This window comes from Pogona vitticeps, chromosome 1, assembly GCF_051106095.1.
Source record: "Pogona vitticeps strain Pit_001003342236 chromosome 1, PviZW2.1, whole genome shotgun sequence".
Lineage (NCBI taxonomy): Eukaryota > Metazoa > Chordata > Lepidosauria > Squamata > Agamidae > Pogona > Pogona vitticeps.
The window spans coordinates 17,130,060-17,145,985 of record NC_135783.1 but is presented as its reverse complement, the minus strand read 5'-3'; the positions used below and the strand labels follow the sequence as shown (position 1 = coordinate 17,145,985).

Sequence of the window (15,926 nt, the reverse complement as noted above, 5' to 3'; positions counted from 1 at the left end):
ACAAGTAAACTCAACTGCACCAATTAGGGGTGCTTGGGTAGGGTTGCTGCCTTTCGAACTATCACTTTTGACAACAGTGTGTTGGTTTGCAGTCATCCTCAGATGATAATACTTAGCTCAATGTGCTGTGAAAGGCTATTATTGCTGGGTTGTTTGTTGTTGTTGTTGTTGCTGTTGTTTTTAAGATTAAACCACTATTGGAAGACACAGGAGCAAATCTGCTTTTCTTTCCTTTCTGGACCACCAGCAACCATAGATTCTCTTCTCAATATTTATCTACCTGGTCAAATATATGCCACATCCTCACATGGAGCATGCTGTGAAAGGAGCAGCCTTTCCCAATGACCATCTAGGATTCTGGCTTTGTTTGATCTACAACACAGTTCTGCAGTTCAGCACCTTCCAAATGAGTTGGATCACAACTTCCTTAATCCACAGCCACCGTGGCTGACAGCATCACATACCTGGAGAGCATCAAATTGGTAGAAAGCCTAAAGTGGTAAGAGGAGACTTTTGAGCTGTTCTCTTAAGACCCAGGAATCCAGTATTCACCTGGACACAGACTCAAATGCAAGCGAACCAATGATGTCAACAGAGGAAATGCCAGACGCAAACACTGGTTAGAGTCAGAGGCTCTTAAGCCAAAGTTACTGGAGACCTTCAGCACCAAAGACCAGACACCATGAATCTAAGACCACCGAGCTGCATGCATAAGGCCACACTAATGTTAATGGTCCTCAAGACAAGCTAAAGTAATGGGACAATACTGTACCTCCTCCTCAAGATCTCCACAGTCACCGGAGCTGGTGCAGCAATATCAGCAGGATGCCCAGAATGACTTCTTGGAGAGACAGAGGAATGCTAAGCTTCAGCTCAAAGTCATGCCTCTTTTAAGGCTGGGTGAGCAAGCTTCATGGCTCTGGGGCCCTTCTTCTGGTGCCAGAATGCTCAGGCATGCTTTTGAAACCCGATATTCCTAGAAAGTTTCTCCTGGGTTTAAGAACTCACCTCCAGTTTTGGGGACGGAGAAAAACCCTAGCACCCAGATCTTCTAATAAAACAAAGCAAGGGAAACCACCCCTTGATCTATAGAAGAAACATCCACCCAGGAAACATGAGTCCTCCACTGGTGACAAGACTTTGATCAGAAAGAAAATAGGGTCCACCAGACTCCAAAGCAGGAAAAAGAGCCCTGCAGGGCTGGATGGCTCCTACTAGGGATGGGATTTTTGTGGTTTTTTAAAATTCCACATTCCGGGTGTTCTGCCTGATTTGCACACACCTTACGGACACCTACGTGTGTCTCGCATATTGACAGCAAATAGCTACCCTCCTGTGCTCTGTGCTGAAAAAGAACAAGAAAAAGGTGGCCTACATCAGATATAGTTTTTTGGGCTAAAATTCCCGGAATCCCTCAGCCAGTGTGACTATTGGGCATGCTAGCTGGAGTGGAAAGAGCACATATAGTCCTACATATGTCTTACTTCTGTTATCTTCAGCCTCACCCACCTGCTCTCAAAGGACTTTGCTACTCTCTGACCCCTAAATGTCAAGCTCTATCTCACAGATCCCTTCACAATGTATCACTTCCCTCTTCCTTCATATCTCTTCCTCAAACGTCTTCCTTTCCAACTCCTCTGTCCTCATTTCAACTGCTTTCATTCATTCTTAACTAATTCTGCCCTATTCCTCTAGTCTCTCCGTTGAATTCCCCTCTCATAAGCGAAATGAACAAGCAACATTCCGGTGGAGATGGCTCTATACTATGCCATGCAGATTACCAATGCCACATTAGTCGTTAATATAATAGTTCCATATAGATATGTCAGTTTCCTTGCACCAACTTTAGCTGTTTATAAAGACACAAACAATGCCATCTAGTTCAAAATTCAGATTGAGAAATATGTGGGGGGGGGCGCATTCTTTTTGTTTTGTTTTGTTATTACATTTCCCAAATACGTTTCGCCTGTGATTGGAAGAAATTGTCTTTGAAATGTGTTTCCATCCAGCATGAGATACAAACGAGGAAAGGTGTCAGGCTTTAAAACAGTTATAGGTTTGGACAACTTTTCCCCCAATTCCTGTGGAAGCCCATCCCCTCATAGCTGTAATTATCCCACAATACCAGCATGTTCCTGATTAGAGTTTCATTACTATGTGTTCCTTCCTTCTCTAGCCCCACTGCCCCCCACCAAAAAAAAAATATTCTTATTCTTCTGGAATTGCCTGGTGTTGCAGAGAAGCGTGGAAGAAGCCACTGTGGTGTTCAGCTAACAGTGAATGATGATCTCATTGAAGCTGAGCTGGAGACAATAGAGAAAAGGCAATAAAAACTAATGGGGTGTGGAAAGAGTGATTTAGGAGAAATCATCCTCTCAGAACATTGCAGAACATTGGAAGGGAGTCACCTGCTTTCCTAATAAATACAGGACAACGGGAAAAATCTCCTGCATTGCTATTAAAATGTAGGAAAGATCACTAATGCACCAGATGATTTGAAAAAAAAGAAAAACAAGGATTCGGTAAATCTGGGGAAGAGAAATTAGCCAATGGCCAGTTGTCTTGTTATGGTTCCTACTGAGAGGCAGTGTAGGGCAGTGGTTACAATGATGGATTGGAATTTGGGAAAGTTTCCCCCTCTAGAAACATGAAGTTCTGTAAAATGACGTTGAGTCAGTTTCTCCCTCTCTCTCTGTTTTTCTCAGCCCAATTTACCTCAGAGAATTACTGTTAAGGTAAAGTATGGTGCAAATGTAAGTAATCTTCATCTCATTGAAGGACAAATGGGCCATAATTCATGGAATAAATAAAGAAATAAAGTTGGTTGTTGTGGGTTTTTCAGGCTCTTTGGCCGTGTTCTGAAGGTTGTTCTTCCTAACGTTTCGCCAGTCTCTGTGGCTGGCGTCTTCAGAGGACTGGACTCTGTGCTCTGGTGTAGTTGGCTTGGGAGTTGAGTATTTATGCCTGTGAGATCAGCTGAAGATGCCGACCACAGCGACTGGCAAAACGTTAGGAAGAATAACCTTCAGAACACAGCCTAAGAGCCCGAAAAACCCACAGCAACCATTAGATCCCGACCATGAAAGTCCTTGTGAATACAAAGAAATAAAGATTGTCAAATGGCCTTAATGGAAGCCAACACAACAAAGAAAGGCTATCCCCGCTATAGTCTACTTGGAACTCATAGTTGATTCCTTTCCCAAGGTTTTGCGCTTAGCAACAACAAAAATGTTCATGTCTCTCAAGCAGATTCTCCTTCATCAGTGCTTCTGAAGCTGAATGATGGGACACTTTGGGTAATTTAGTCGCCAGACTCAGAGGCATTACCACTCAAGCCCTCACCATGTACATTCTGTATATAAACTGAGACTTATTTGTGCTTCCTGTGTCCGAGGAAATACGTTGTACTTCATGAAAACTAATACCGAAATCAGTCTGTTAGCAGTAAAAGTGACACAATAGTTCTCTTTCTTTTTTTAGTCCTGCTTTTGTTATGCTGTTTAGATTGCGATTACCCATATATTTCAAGATTAAAATCCTGCTCTGTGGATATCACTGGTTTTCGGTCATACAGAGGCTATGGAAAATGTGGATATTCGTTGAGAAATCCAGCATGCCACTCCTTGCTTTCTTCTAAAGCACTTCTGGAGGCTTCAGATTCTTAAGACAGGTACTTTCTGTCAGAATATTACCTTTCTACTGAAGAAGTGTCTGTAATTCATCCAAATCCATTGGGATTTTTTAAAAAATGAAACAACAACTAAAATGATCTCCTGCTGCTACCAAAGAAAATCCACATCATCTCACGCCACACACACACACTAACAACGTCTCTTGCTTTTAAAGAGAGCACAACCATAGACGCAAACTAGGCCACAGCCTCAGTTGTCAGAATTCTGCAGGATTTTTCCTCAGTTACCACCTTTCCCTAGCCTGGGGACCTCCAGATGTTTTGGACTACAACTTCCATCACATCCAGTAGGTTACAGGGGGTGGGGGGGATTGTAATTGGTGTGCAGTCAGGAAAGGCTACGTTTTGTCATGGGAGAGGAAAAAGCCACTGCCCAAATTGCAGAATAAGGCACATCACAACGCCTGTGGGTTGAGTGACATCTCCTGGAAACCAGCAAACATAGCTGAGAGACTTCTAATTTATTTTGGATTGGCCATGACACAGATATATATTCACAAAGGGGGAAAATGGCTTAGAAGCAATAACAACTGCACTAAAACATAAAAGTAGGCCACCCTACTCTCAATCAGATATCCTTACTTTTCGAAGAGAGTTTGAAAACATTGACTTTTTTTTTTTGCACTACTGCTGGTTGGGGGATCCAGAGAGATGTTGTCCAAAAAATGAGATTCCTAAGCTTTGTTTTCACTGAAGAAGAGGCTAACGGATGGGGGTGTAACACTTCAGACTGCAAGCAGGGACTTGCCAGACTACATAGAAGAAGATAAAGCCAATCTTATCTGGTTTCTGTCCCCTCTTAGAAGACTGCAAATAATAACAATGTGGCATCAATTCTGACTTATGGCAACCCTTTCAGGTATTCCAGTAAGTGGTTTACCATTCCTTTCTGCTGGGGGCGCCTTGGGACTGTGCAGCTTGTTCAAGACCCACACAAGCTGGCTCTACTCACAGGAGGCACAGCCGGGGAATTGAACTCCCAACCTCTGATACCTGAGAACTCCCTGAGCTATTCAGCCAGAACAGGGGAAAACTGGGCATTCAACACCACCATTCACATGTGTGCCCCAGTAACTGGTATTCAGACACATGTTGCCTCTCAGGAGGTGGTGATTCAACAGCTGCCTAGAAGGACAGATTAGACCCTGGGGGTGGGGGTGGAAGTTTCTCCAACACCCCAAACTTCCCCAAAAGAAAACAGTGTATTGCTGTTCCTCGTAGCCTCCAGAATCCGTTGGTTTACCTTTTAAAGATGTTTCTGTCTCCTTCAATTTATTTTAAATTCACAAGTGGCCTTTACCTCTTTACTTTTTTGTTCATTTTCCAGCCCGGGGGGGGGGGCATTTGTGGCACTCCAAGCAGCCCTTAAGGCAAGGCGATAAAAAATCAGCCCCTGGACACCCCACCCCAAAGTTGCAACAGCCATCATTATAGCCATTCATAGCCTCAAGTAATAATAATAAAAAACCCTGACATGACAGAACCAAGGCTTCAAGCTTAGACATCTCTCCAAGCCACTGGCAAATTTCCCTGGTTTTTAAATTTTAATACACTTTGCTTCTCTCCTCTCAGAAATCTATTTCTCCTTCCTTCTAAACTCTGAGGGGGTTGAAATATACAGTATACTCCAATCATACTGACTAAAACCATCATGTGCCTACGTGAGGAAGGGAGGGAAAGATTTCCCATTGATTTCATGGCCTTTTATGTCTCTGCCTTGGGACAGATTCCTTCCTGGCTCTTGCTCGCCACGGTCCAGGAGCTTTTTGGCGCACTATTTCCCTGCAAGGAAAACCGCAGCGTGGACAAAACGCGCGCACACATAAAGACACACAAACACATCTTGGCCAGCAAAGGGGGGGGGACTTCCACACCGTGTATGGCCTCCTCTTGGCGCGGTTTTTTCACCTCTGAAGCCGGGGATGTTTGCCAACCTAAGGTGGGGGGGTAACCTTTCGGTTGCCTGCGCCTTCTTGGAAGGAGGGAGAAGGAAAGGCACGCAAGATGAGGTACCTTTGGATCGGGAGGAGAGGAGGGAGGAAAGGAGTGCAGGACCGATTCCCCCCCCCCTTTTTTTACCTTGGGGTCTTTCTCGTAGTAATACTGTTGGGTCCGGATCCAGCGGCCCACCAGGTGATCGCGGACGGTGTGCGCCAAGGCGAAATAATAGTCGCGCGGGGTGGCCACGTTCCTGTCTTTGACCAAGGTGAAATGGAGGTGCCGGTTGAAGCTCTTCCGAATCTCGGCCACATCGCCCAAGCCGGCGATGCCCCGCACGCTGATCTGCTTCCTTTTCTCGCTGTCTGTCAAGGGGACCGCCATCCGGGCGGACTCAGGACGAGGATCCCTTGCCGGGCGCGGATTCCGGCTTTGCGGGTGGGATCAGCTTTCCTGGAGGGAAGCGGACGCGCAGGCAGGCCGAGGGTCGGGGTGGAGGTGCTTCGCCCCGCAGGAGAGCTCGCCGGCTCGGAGCTAAGTGGGTGGGAGGCGAGCGAAGCAGCAGCAGCAGCGCCCCGATCCTGGTCGCGATCCTCCTCCTCCTCCTCCTCCTGGTGTGACTCTCTTGGCCCTGGGCTCGCTGCGGCAGCGCCTGCGCTGTGGAGAGGAGGCAGCGTTCAAAACAAGCCCCAGGCTCCCCGCGCTCGCCTCCGCCTTGCCCGCCGCCGCCGCGGCTTCTTGGCTCTTCGCGGAAGCCGGGTGGCGGGTCCTCTCCGGCAGGGCGGGCCCGAGCGGCGGGCAGGAGGAGCCGCAGATGGTGTGTGTGTGTGTGTGTGTGTGTGTGTGTGTCAGGTTTCAGGTGTCCCGAAGCCGCTGTTGGGAGGGGGTTTGGGGGCGCCCCGTTGGACTGGAAAACATACAGATGATGGGCGGCGGGGGGGGGGGGGGAGAAGATGATACACCTGGAAGGTGGGGACGGGAAACAAGAAGCGTGCTGGGGTATTTTCCCGGTTTCTTATTATTTAATGTTTTCCTTTGCTTGTCTTTCGTTCTTGATTAATTAATTAATGATTTGTGGGCTTGTTTCATTTACTATAGGCCGCCGTTCTCCCCATAAGAGGACTCAAGGCGGCTCGCGGTGTTAAAATAGTAAAAACATATAATAACTTAGACATAAAAAAAAACAATGAAACTATATGCTGATTTAAATACGATTGAATAATTAGAAGGAAGTAAACATCAAAACTATCATGATTGTTAAAAACCTGCGTAAAAAGGTGGGACTTGAGCTATGGACGGGAGGATAAAACAGAAGGGGCCAATTTGATCTCCCCAGAGAGAGCGTTAGGTAACCTGGGAGCTGCCACAGAGAAGGCCCCCTCCCGTGTCCCCATCAAATATGTCTGTGCTGGCGATGGGACCAACAAGAAGGTGCCTCTTCGGATGATCTTAAGTGCCAAGAAGGCTCATATGGGGAGATTGGACCATTCAGATAGCCTGGACCCCAGCTGCATAGGGCCTTAAAGGTAACCACGAGCACTTTGAATGGGGCCCAGAAACTGACTGGTAGTTGTTGGGAATTGAGGGGAATTTGCATAGCACTAAGTTGGATGGTATACAAAATAGACATGAAAGCTTCATACTTATCTCCCGGGGAGACAAATATGAAGCCTCACCAGCACAGATGTCGTGGCGGTCCATTCCTGCCCCCCAGAACTAGCCTGCTCCACTCACTGGGCTCCTCAGCACATATGTGCCTGGCGGCAGTGACATCGCGCCAATTGTGGATGTACTCCTGCTGGCGCTGCCCCACCTCTCCCCTCAGCGAACCGCTCAGCACCGGAGCAGGGAGACGTGTGTTCTCGCCTCCTTGCTGGAGTGGTCAGCTGTGGGGAGAGGCAAGGCAGCACCAACAGGACTTTGTCCACCATTGGTACGATGTCACAGTTGCTGGGCATGCACGCTTGCCAAGGAGCCCTGTGAGCGACTGGGCTGGTGGGAAGGGACCAGCGGGACACCTGTGTTGGCAGGCTTTGTATTTGACTTCCCTGGGAGACGATTATGAAGCTCCCATGTCTAAAACTTTCAGTCAGTCAGTAAGTTAGGTAAAGGTTCCCGTTGACATTTAGTCCAGTCGTGTCCGACTCTAGGGGGTGGTGCTTATCCCCGTTTCCAAGCTGTAGAGCCAGCATTTATCCGTAGGATCTCTAAGAGCTGAGCTATTTACCTTCATCACTTGATTGATCGATTATTTATTCATTTATATATATATTGATTTATGATTTCCCCCCCCCCCATCTTTAGGTAGGGGTATTTTAGGAGGCTTTTTATTTCCCACTCAAATGTATTCTAAAACATTTTTTCTTCTAATTTACAAATATTTTTGTATACCTCTCCAGATTTATCGGGTTCTCCCATTTTAAAACTACAATCTTATTTTTGTGTACCTCTCTATTCATAAATATTCAAGCCAGCTAACTTCCTTCTTAACAGGAGCTGTAGCCACATGTTGGCACGGGAGGAGTCCCATGCTGTACTCCAGCTAGCCATGTTCTCCTCCAGGGCATTTAATCCATTCTTTTTTTTGGTGGTCTGTTTGTGTGCGTGTGTGCATGTGTATGATTTGCGGTTACACTGAGTACATTCAGTTCTGATTTGCTTAGCTTGGGCCGGTTGTTGTTTTATCCCGCTGGAGGAACAAGTTCTATAAACCATGGGCTTCCCCCCATTATGCTGATACCTCCTTGTTATTTCTCAGCAGCTCCATCTGGCTTACAAAATATAATGGCTTGCTTCCAACAGTGCAAAGTGTCAACAAACAATGCTGCATTTGATCTAGGAGACCATAGCAATGGCCAGAGAGTGCCAGGAGTTGTCTGTAGGGGAACACCTTGTGCAAGAAAGGGACTTGAGCTTCTGAAGGTAGAGCCTCCTGTTTCCTTAAGATGCCCTAAGGAATCCTCCTGACTCACTGTCTGACTCATCAAGTGTATATAAGATGGGCACAGAAGGAAAGGTGGCACAAAACAAGAGTAGACAAAGTATTCCTGACTTTCCGACAAGAGGTCCCTTCCCCCCCTGCATGCAAATCCTTCCATAAACAATGGAGAAACTGTCCCAACTCTACTCATAGCTGGAACCCTCTGCATTACTGGCAAAGGGTTTTGGATGGCTCACAAAGTAAAGTGCCAAGCTAGCAATCCCCATTATTGCAAGCAAATATATGTAGCCACAACATAACGCTATACCTATGAGCCAGCCAGAAGCTGGCAGGGGGTGCCAAAGAAGGGGACATTCAAGGCATGCTGTTGCTGGCCAGATTCTGAGGGTGGATCTGACTCAGCTCCACACCTCTAATGTAGCTACCAGTTGGAAGAAGATCAACAGAGTTCTGTGACACTTTCAAGTCCAACCCATTTATAGTAAATAAATTTTAATTGATGGGTGCCGTGTTTGTCAAAGGCAGAACGCAATTGGTGAAAGTGATAGTTATTTTCATGGGAAACTGGGATAACTGTGGCAAGAGAAAACGATTTTGCAAAACTGAGATTGAAATACAGTACTGTATAAGTCAAATGCAAATATCCTACTGTACTTAGGTTGGAGTAAATTCCACACTGACCTTTGTGTGTGATCTTCTCGTTAAAAAGTGCATATTGAATCAGTGTTAAGCACTAAAGCTTTGGCTGAATTGTGTCCTTTGTTTTTATTTTCTTGGCATATCAGATACTGGCTTGGATCCACCTGTATTCCACTTAGTACGTCAGTCATTCTGTTAGTTGTTGGCTGAAATCTGGTTGCACCGCTCTGCTTGCAAAGAGTGGGAAACCACTGCAGATTAAAGGTTTGCTTTGGCCATTTTGGGATGCACACGACTCCTACACAATGCAACAAAGTCGGATGCACCCTGAAATTGCCAAAGGAAGCCTGGCTGCTGCTGCTGTTGTTCCCACTGCACAGGTAGAGCTGCAGAGCAGGATTTCAGCTACTGAGTTACTTTTGAGATGTAACAAAAGGAAAGCTGTGGATTCTCCCAGATGGGCTTTATTCCCGGAGAATGGGACTTGATGGGTTTCATGGTACTTTAAAAAGACCTTCTTTTGAAACCTCTTCTTTGCAAAGCAAAACCATGCAGTACTTCCAAAAATTCTTCAAACATACTCCCTGCCAATCCTTTTCTTTTTCTACTGGTTTTGCTGATTTTGTACTTAACCAAGAGCGTTTAAGCAGGGAATCTGACCGTGCAATGAACTTCCACCCACTTCCAATCCATTTGCTGATCTCTAAAGAACATCTTAACCTCTTTGAACAATTTTTTTTTTTGGGGGGGGACCTAATTCTCTTTTGAGACTTTTGCTCTAGAGGTATTTTTGTTTTGTTTGTACTTTGAGAAATATATTGGAGCTTTTTGACTGAGAGGCTGCCAGAGTGCTAACGTCTGCCCCGTCACAAAGCTGAGGGATTAGAAACAACCATGCCTGGCAAGAAAACTTAAGAAGTTTCAGTTTTTGTCAGCCTTTGGCATTGCAAGCATCACTGGGATACTAGAAAAAATATTGATATAATCACTATGCACAATCAGGTATCAGAGAAAAATACTTTTTCTGGAAGACCCCTTGTTGCTCAAAGCTTGTTCTGAGATGCAGGTTAATGATGAAGCCCTATTAACTCTGTTGGACTTAGATGCCTTGTTCTGAATGTTCAGCCTCAAGAAAACTGCTTTTCTAAACACAATATGCAACCAAAGCAAAATGACACTCTGGAGGGGAGCTAACTTCTCTCCATTTGTAGGCCCTGTTTAATAACCTATTTTTCAAGGCAGTTCTTGTCTTTCCCCAGCCTCTGTTGTTTGATTTAGCTTTAATCCTTGACCTTTCTTCCCAACAGCTGCTTCAGTCATCTTCTTTTTTCCTTTTTAACTAATTAGCAGAACATTTGCCATGTTACTGCTTTGAGAAACTTCCCTAGGTCTCTAAACCTGGTTAAAAATCAACTCACTGGAGTTTTACAGGGGGTTTCTATGTAAACTACTTGATCTTCTAATCCTAAAGTATGTTTATTTGTAATATCAGTGTGATCTACTTACCAAGAGCTGTAGCTGGTCTTAACAGTTGCATGGGTCTGCCTTTTCAGTTGTATAACAAAAACTCAGTTGATGATCCCTAACATGCCAATAAAGGATGAGCAAAGAGGTTTGATAAGTGACATTTTTGCTGACAAATAATATAGGAGTATTTATTTATAGATAAATCAATGGTGGTAGTGGAGCTGTCTCATTTCTCCCTCTTGCTACAGCCAGGAAGATGATAAACCATAAGAAATACTCAACAGCACAAAAGGTCTTCTTGTAATAAATTTTTTTAATGAGAATAAAATTCTTTTTTTTTAAATTCTGAAATATATTTGGACACATGCTGCTTCAAGTGAACAAGGCAATGACAATCAAATACTAGCAGAGTTTTCCCAGAGTTTTGACTTATTCCCCCATAAGATTTTGTGCTTAGAAGAAGACACTCTTAAAGTGGCTTATTAATCAGATTCTTCAAAGCTGCAAGATGAAGTACTATACAGTATTAAATACACATGATTACAGTACCAGATGTATTGAAATTACTGGATAATCTATGTCTTTTTTCTCCTTCATGAACTGCTTCCATGTAATCAGTGCAGTATGCTGATAGAACTGCAGCCCCCCTGTTTTGTTTTCCATCTTAGAGACAAACTACGTATAATGCTAAATGTGTCACCAGGAACCATGTCAGGTCTTTAAACAATAGCAGCAGGCACAATTTGGCAGCAGACAAGGAGGAAATGGTTAAGTCCTGCCTCTCCCACTGCAGTCCTCATCCTCTTCCACCTTGTGTTAGCTGAAAAGCTCTAGCAAAAGCACAAGGGTTACTCCCCACCTGCAGAGCTCTTAGCAACAGAGAGGGCAGCTTTTCATTGGGATGGCAACATCGGCAACATGTTGCAATTCTGACAAAACAAGTGTCTTCCTTTGCGGCAGACACCCTTTAAAAACATCCAACAAGGTACCTAGTGAGGCACACACATGCACATACACACACAATCACACATGCTTTTGCCCTTAATCTTGGCCAGTTTTTTATAACCCTTGCTCAGTGCATCAATGATACATTCAATTATTCACAAAGCAGACAATGTTCATATGAAGTGGCACTTCAAGAACATTTTTAAAGGAGTTCCCCTTGGTAGCCCAAGAAGATTTGTAAACCTCCCCATTCCCTATCAAATTTACATATATATATAACGCTAAAGATTCATACAATCTGAAAGTAAATTAAGCAAGAAGTGCATGCAGCTGATTCCTTTCAGAACCCACCAAGTATTACCTAAGCATTCCAGAAAAATATAACCATTCTTAGTGAAATGGATGCAAATGTGCATAGCAAACAAACAGGCCATTTTGGGGTAGGAAAATGGGAAGGAAAGCATCAGATGATTGATACAGGCATGGGGACGCTATCTGCACAAGACTTTGCGTGATGAATACGTTCTATGAGAGATCTGCTTGCTCTCTTAACCCAGTGTTTCACCCATCAGTGAATAATTGTAAAGATCAGTGAGTAATTGTAAAGCACAATCTAGCTTTTGCTGTGCCCCCAACAATTTGGCTGTTTGATCCCTATGGATACTGTATTTTAGCAAAATTCCATCTATGCTGTTTAACCACCTGCTTGAAATGTTAGAATTGCTGGCAATTCTGGCAAGAAAGAAACAATTCATTATGCCACTCGGAAGTGAGAATGGGTGTCAATGAATGGGAAGAAAGAAGGAAGGGAAATGAAGTGCCTGGACCATTAGGAAATTATGCATGGAGTAATGCAATTACACAAACACAATTAACTAATAATCCAGAGAGATATTCATATTAGAAATTGACTTCCAACTCCCTGTCTTGACTAGATCTATCAGCCAGGCTAATCTACGTATGGTATTTGGCTACTGGCTTAAATCCCTAGCTAATGGGTTCTGTGTGGCATCATGAGACAGACTAAAAAAAAAACAAGGCACAAAGCTCCACATTCCATAAGCAGAATGAAATCCAGATCCAAAGAGTCTCACATATATATTTTTAAGAGGCAGTATTCTGTTTTGATATTTAAAGAGAACTTGCCAATAGATAATCTAAATTCCTTTAATATCTCTTTTATACTCTGGGTTATTTACCTCCAGAGGTTTCAGATACAAGCTCAAGACTGAGGACTCATCTAGGAGCCATTTATACATTAGGATACCTGCCCCAGCCACTATGTATCTGTGAGATACATGATGACACAGGTATCTGCAGAAGGCGGATACCTGATGAGAACTTGGAAAAGCTACCTTTTTGGATTTCAAGACCTAGAGTCTCCGCTCTAGAAATCATGGCCACCGGCACCAGCTGTTCTGATTGGAGAATTCTGGGAGTTGGGTGCCAAAAGTTAAAAAAAACAAACAAACAACTTTCCAAAGCTCTATACATAGCTCTCTCGTGCCTTCAATCAGATGCCTCTTAACATTCGGGATTTGTTAGCACCACAAGATAAAAAAATATATGCCAAAGTCAATGGAAAAACTCCAGCTGACTTCAGCTTATAAAGAAAGCCTTTAACCCACCTTCAAAATAACCCAGTACAGTACTTTAATGGTGGAGCTTCTCAAGAACCGACAACCCAGTGTTTGAATGGCAAGTTGCAATACGTATTAGCAAGAGTCTGACTGACCAAACCAGTGTTACAAAGCAGACATCAAGTTAGTTAACAAGTATTAAAAGAAATCAAAGAAAATTCAGAACATTGCATTTATTTCTGACACTAGCATCATTATACTAATGTTAAGGGCCAAGGTCTGTTTGGTGTGCTGTTCTCACAGAGACTACAAGGTAATTGGAGAATATGACCAAATTCTCATTGTAAATCAGAAGATTGTATTTACATTCATCCAGTTTAATCTCTGGTATGGTGTCTTGGTTTAAGCTGCCAGGGCCTATAGTTTTCCAGAACAATACCAATTATTTTTGACAGATATTGTTAAAAGGATGTGTGATCACAGAGATAATGTTGTTATGTTAATCTCCCAAAGTTAAAGCACCAGAGTTCTAGAGTTCCATGCAGAAATAGGCCAAAACGTGTGTGTGTGTGTGTGTGTGTGTGTGTGTGTGTGTGTGTGTGTGTGTGTGTGTGTGTGTGTGTGTGTGTGTGTGTGTGTGTGTGTGTGTGTGTGTGTGTGTGTGTGTGTGTGTGTGTGTGTGTGTGTGTGTGAGAGAGAGAGAGAGAGAGAGAGAGAGAGAGAGAGAAAGCTGTCCTTGTGTATATCAAATATCCTGTTCTTTATTCTGTTAGTAGCACTGTGTAAGTAGTAATTTACTCGTAGTCTCCCGTCTGACAAATTGACCAGAACTATATTTCTGTAACTTCTCCAGAGCTGTGGAATCATATCCTCCCACTTTTGTTACCACCCACTGACCCTAAAAGCCCTAATATTGCAACTTGTGAAGTGAATCCATGTAATGAAGGATTGCTCCCAGGGCCCAGCTGGTTTCAGTGTTGTTGATCTTTCGAGCAAGCTAGAAGGAAAAGAAACGCAAAGGATACTATAAACTGAAATAGTTCTTTCGGCTGTTCCTCATATTCACTTGATTTATCTGTCTTTCATGACTGTAGCTGTATCCATGAACTGATTCCATTAAAAAGCACAGGATCTTAGGTGATCTGTTAGTCGTTCATGATAAACCCTTTATACACTTAATACATCTACTTATGCTGTAGTTAAAATGTTGAACATGCAAATGTGAACCAGCATTCTTTGCAATATATAAACCAGAGTGGAGATTCAGATCTGGTCTTATTTTCACTTTGTTACTAAGAAAAAATTTGCTTCCTTAGGCTCCTGGTTTTCATAATGAGGGCAGAAAGAAAATATTTACTAATCTGATTTATAACCTACCTTTCTTCAATGAATGGGATTCAGACATGTACAATTAAACATGCAAATACATAAAACGTATAACAAATACAAAATAAAAATAAAAATTTACAACACATGAATAGAGAGAAACACAGCATCATCCATTAAAAAAAACCCTCCTCTACCAAGCAGAGCTACTTGACATAACTGCAGTGTTTGAAATTGTTTACAATATGCAAAATTTAAAGTTGTGCAGTAGAGCCTAATTGACATTTTAAAAATGGGAAGACTTAATTATGTGCTCAGAAGAGGTTTTGTGTATTTTAAAGTCACAGTGCAAGTAATATTACAGTATCAGTTGTCCTTTAAGAACATAGGTCTAACCTGCCCTATAGAGGTTCTCCAACCAGTTGTATTGGCTCTTGTCTTTCCATTGGACCATTTCAGCAACGTGGAGAGGGGGGATCTGCTGCTTGGGTAACAACCTATCCTCCATATTACTTTACCCAGGCTTCATGCTCTGGAGAGGACACTTCTTGTTACAGAGCATGTTACCACAGTCTCTCGAGACTGAAGGATGCCTATGAGGCAGCCTATGATAATCTCTAGAGAAGCCCTGCCCATCTGAGGTCTCCTTCTTCTTCCCCAAACTCCATTCCTAGAAGTTATCCTGGAGGAAAGCTTTAGTATCTCCAAATAGTGATGCATTACTGGCTCAGTCCCACACCGCCGCTGCCCGATCACAAGGAGACAATCGCTGGAGGGGGCGATGGGGGGGGGGCGGTGGCGGCAGTCAATGGGCAGCAGCCAGAGGCAGCTGAGCCAGGTCCCTTCTTTGCCTCAGTCTCCACCTCTCACTGCTGCCTTCCGTGTATAAAATGACCCTCAATTTTTCCTCTATTTTAGGAAAAAGTGTCATTTTATACATGGAAAAAATATGGTAGATTATGAGCCTCCTGGCACAGTGGTTAAAATGCTGTACTGCAGCCAAAATTGTGCTTAGGACCCAGAATTCAATCCCAAGTAGCACTGCCTGGAGAGTGCTTGGAGCGCTATGGGGCAGTGTATAAGCAGCATGCTTTTAGGTTAGAATGTAAATTGATTTTGTTGGCCATCTTTGGAAGAAAAATATGGATTTTTTTAAAAAAAACACTAACGTTACTTTCAGATCTAAAATACTGTAGTTAAACATAATTACCACAAGAGTATGGCTCTTTGGAAAACCTAGCTCTTCCAACAGCAAACTGATATAGGTGAGATCCATGCAGAGAAAAGGATGTTCTCCTTGTTGAACCTCCATGGATTTGCACACTTTGGAGAACAAAAAAAGAAAAAGAAAGATGTAAAAATCAGATGGTATTGTCAGTATCAGCCATTTCCCTGAAAT

At 43.6% G+C, this 15,926-nt stretch overlaps 2 protein-coding genes across 2 annotated transcripts in view; both read right to left on the bottom strand.

Annotated features, from left to right (window-relative positions):
• The window catches only part of PYGB (glycogen phosphorylase B), a 45,912-nt gene extending 39,408 nt beyond the window's left edge, over window positions 1-6,504 (bottom strand). Inside the window, exon 1 of the mRNA XM_072988217.2 lies at window positions 5,771-6,504. Within this exon, the coding sequence (XP_072844318.2) occupies window positions 5,771-6,013 (243 nt within the window). The 5' untranslated portion in view covers window positions 6,014-6,504. The remainder of the gene's footprint in view (window positions 1-5,770) is intronic.
• A 7,287-nt stretch (window positions 6,505-13,791) lies between these two features.
• ENTPD6 (ectonucleoside triphosphate diphosphohydrolase 6) overlaps window positions 13,792-15,926 on the bottom strand; it is a 33,920-nt gene continuing 31,785 nt past the window's right edge. The window contains exons 13-14 of the mRNA XM_072988173.2: window positions 15,738-15,850; window positions 13,792-14,198 (exon numbers count right to left, since the gene is read on the bottom strand). Of these exons, the coding sequence (XP_072844274.2) occupies window positions 14,109-14,198; window positions 15,738-15,850 (203 nt within the window). The 3' untranslated portion in view covers window positions 13,792-14,108. The remainder of the gene's footprint in view (window positions 14,199-15,737; window positions 15,851-15,926) is intronic.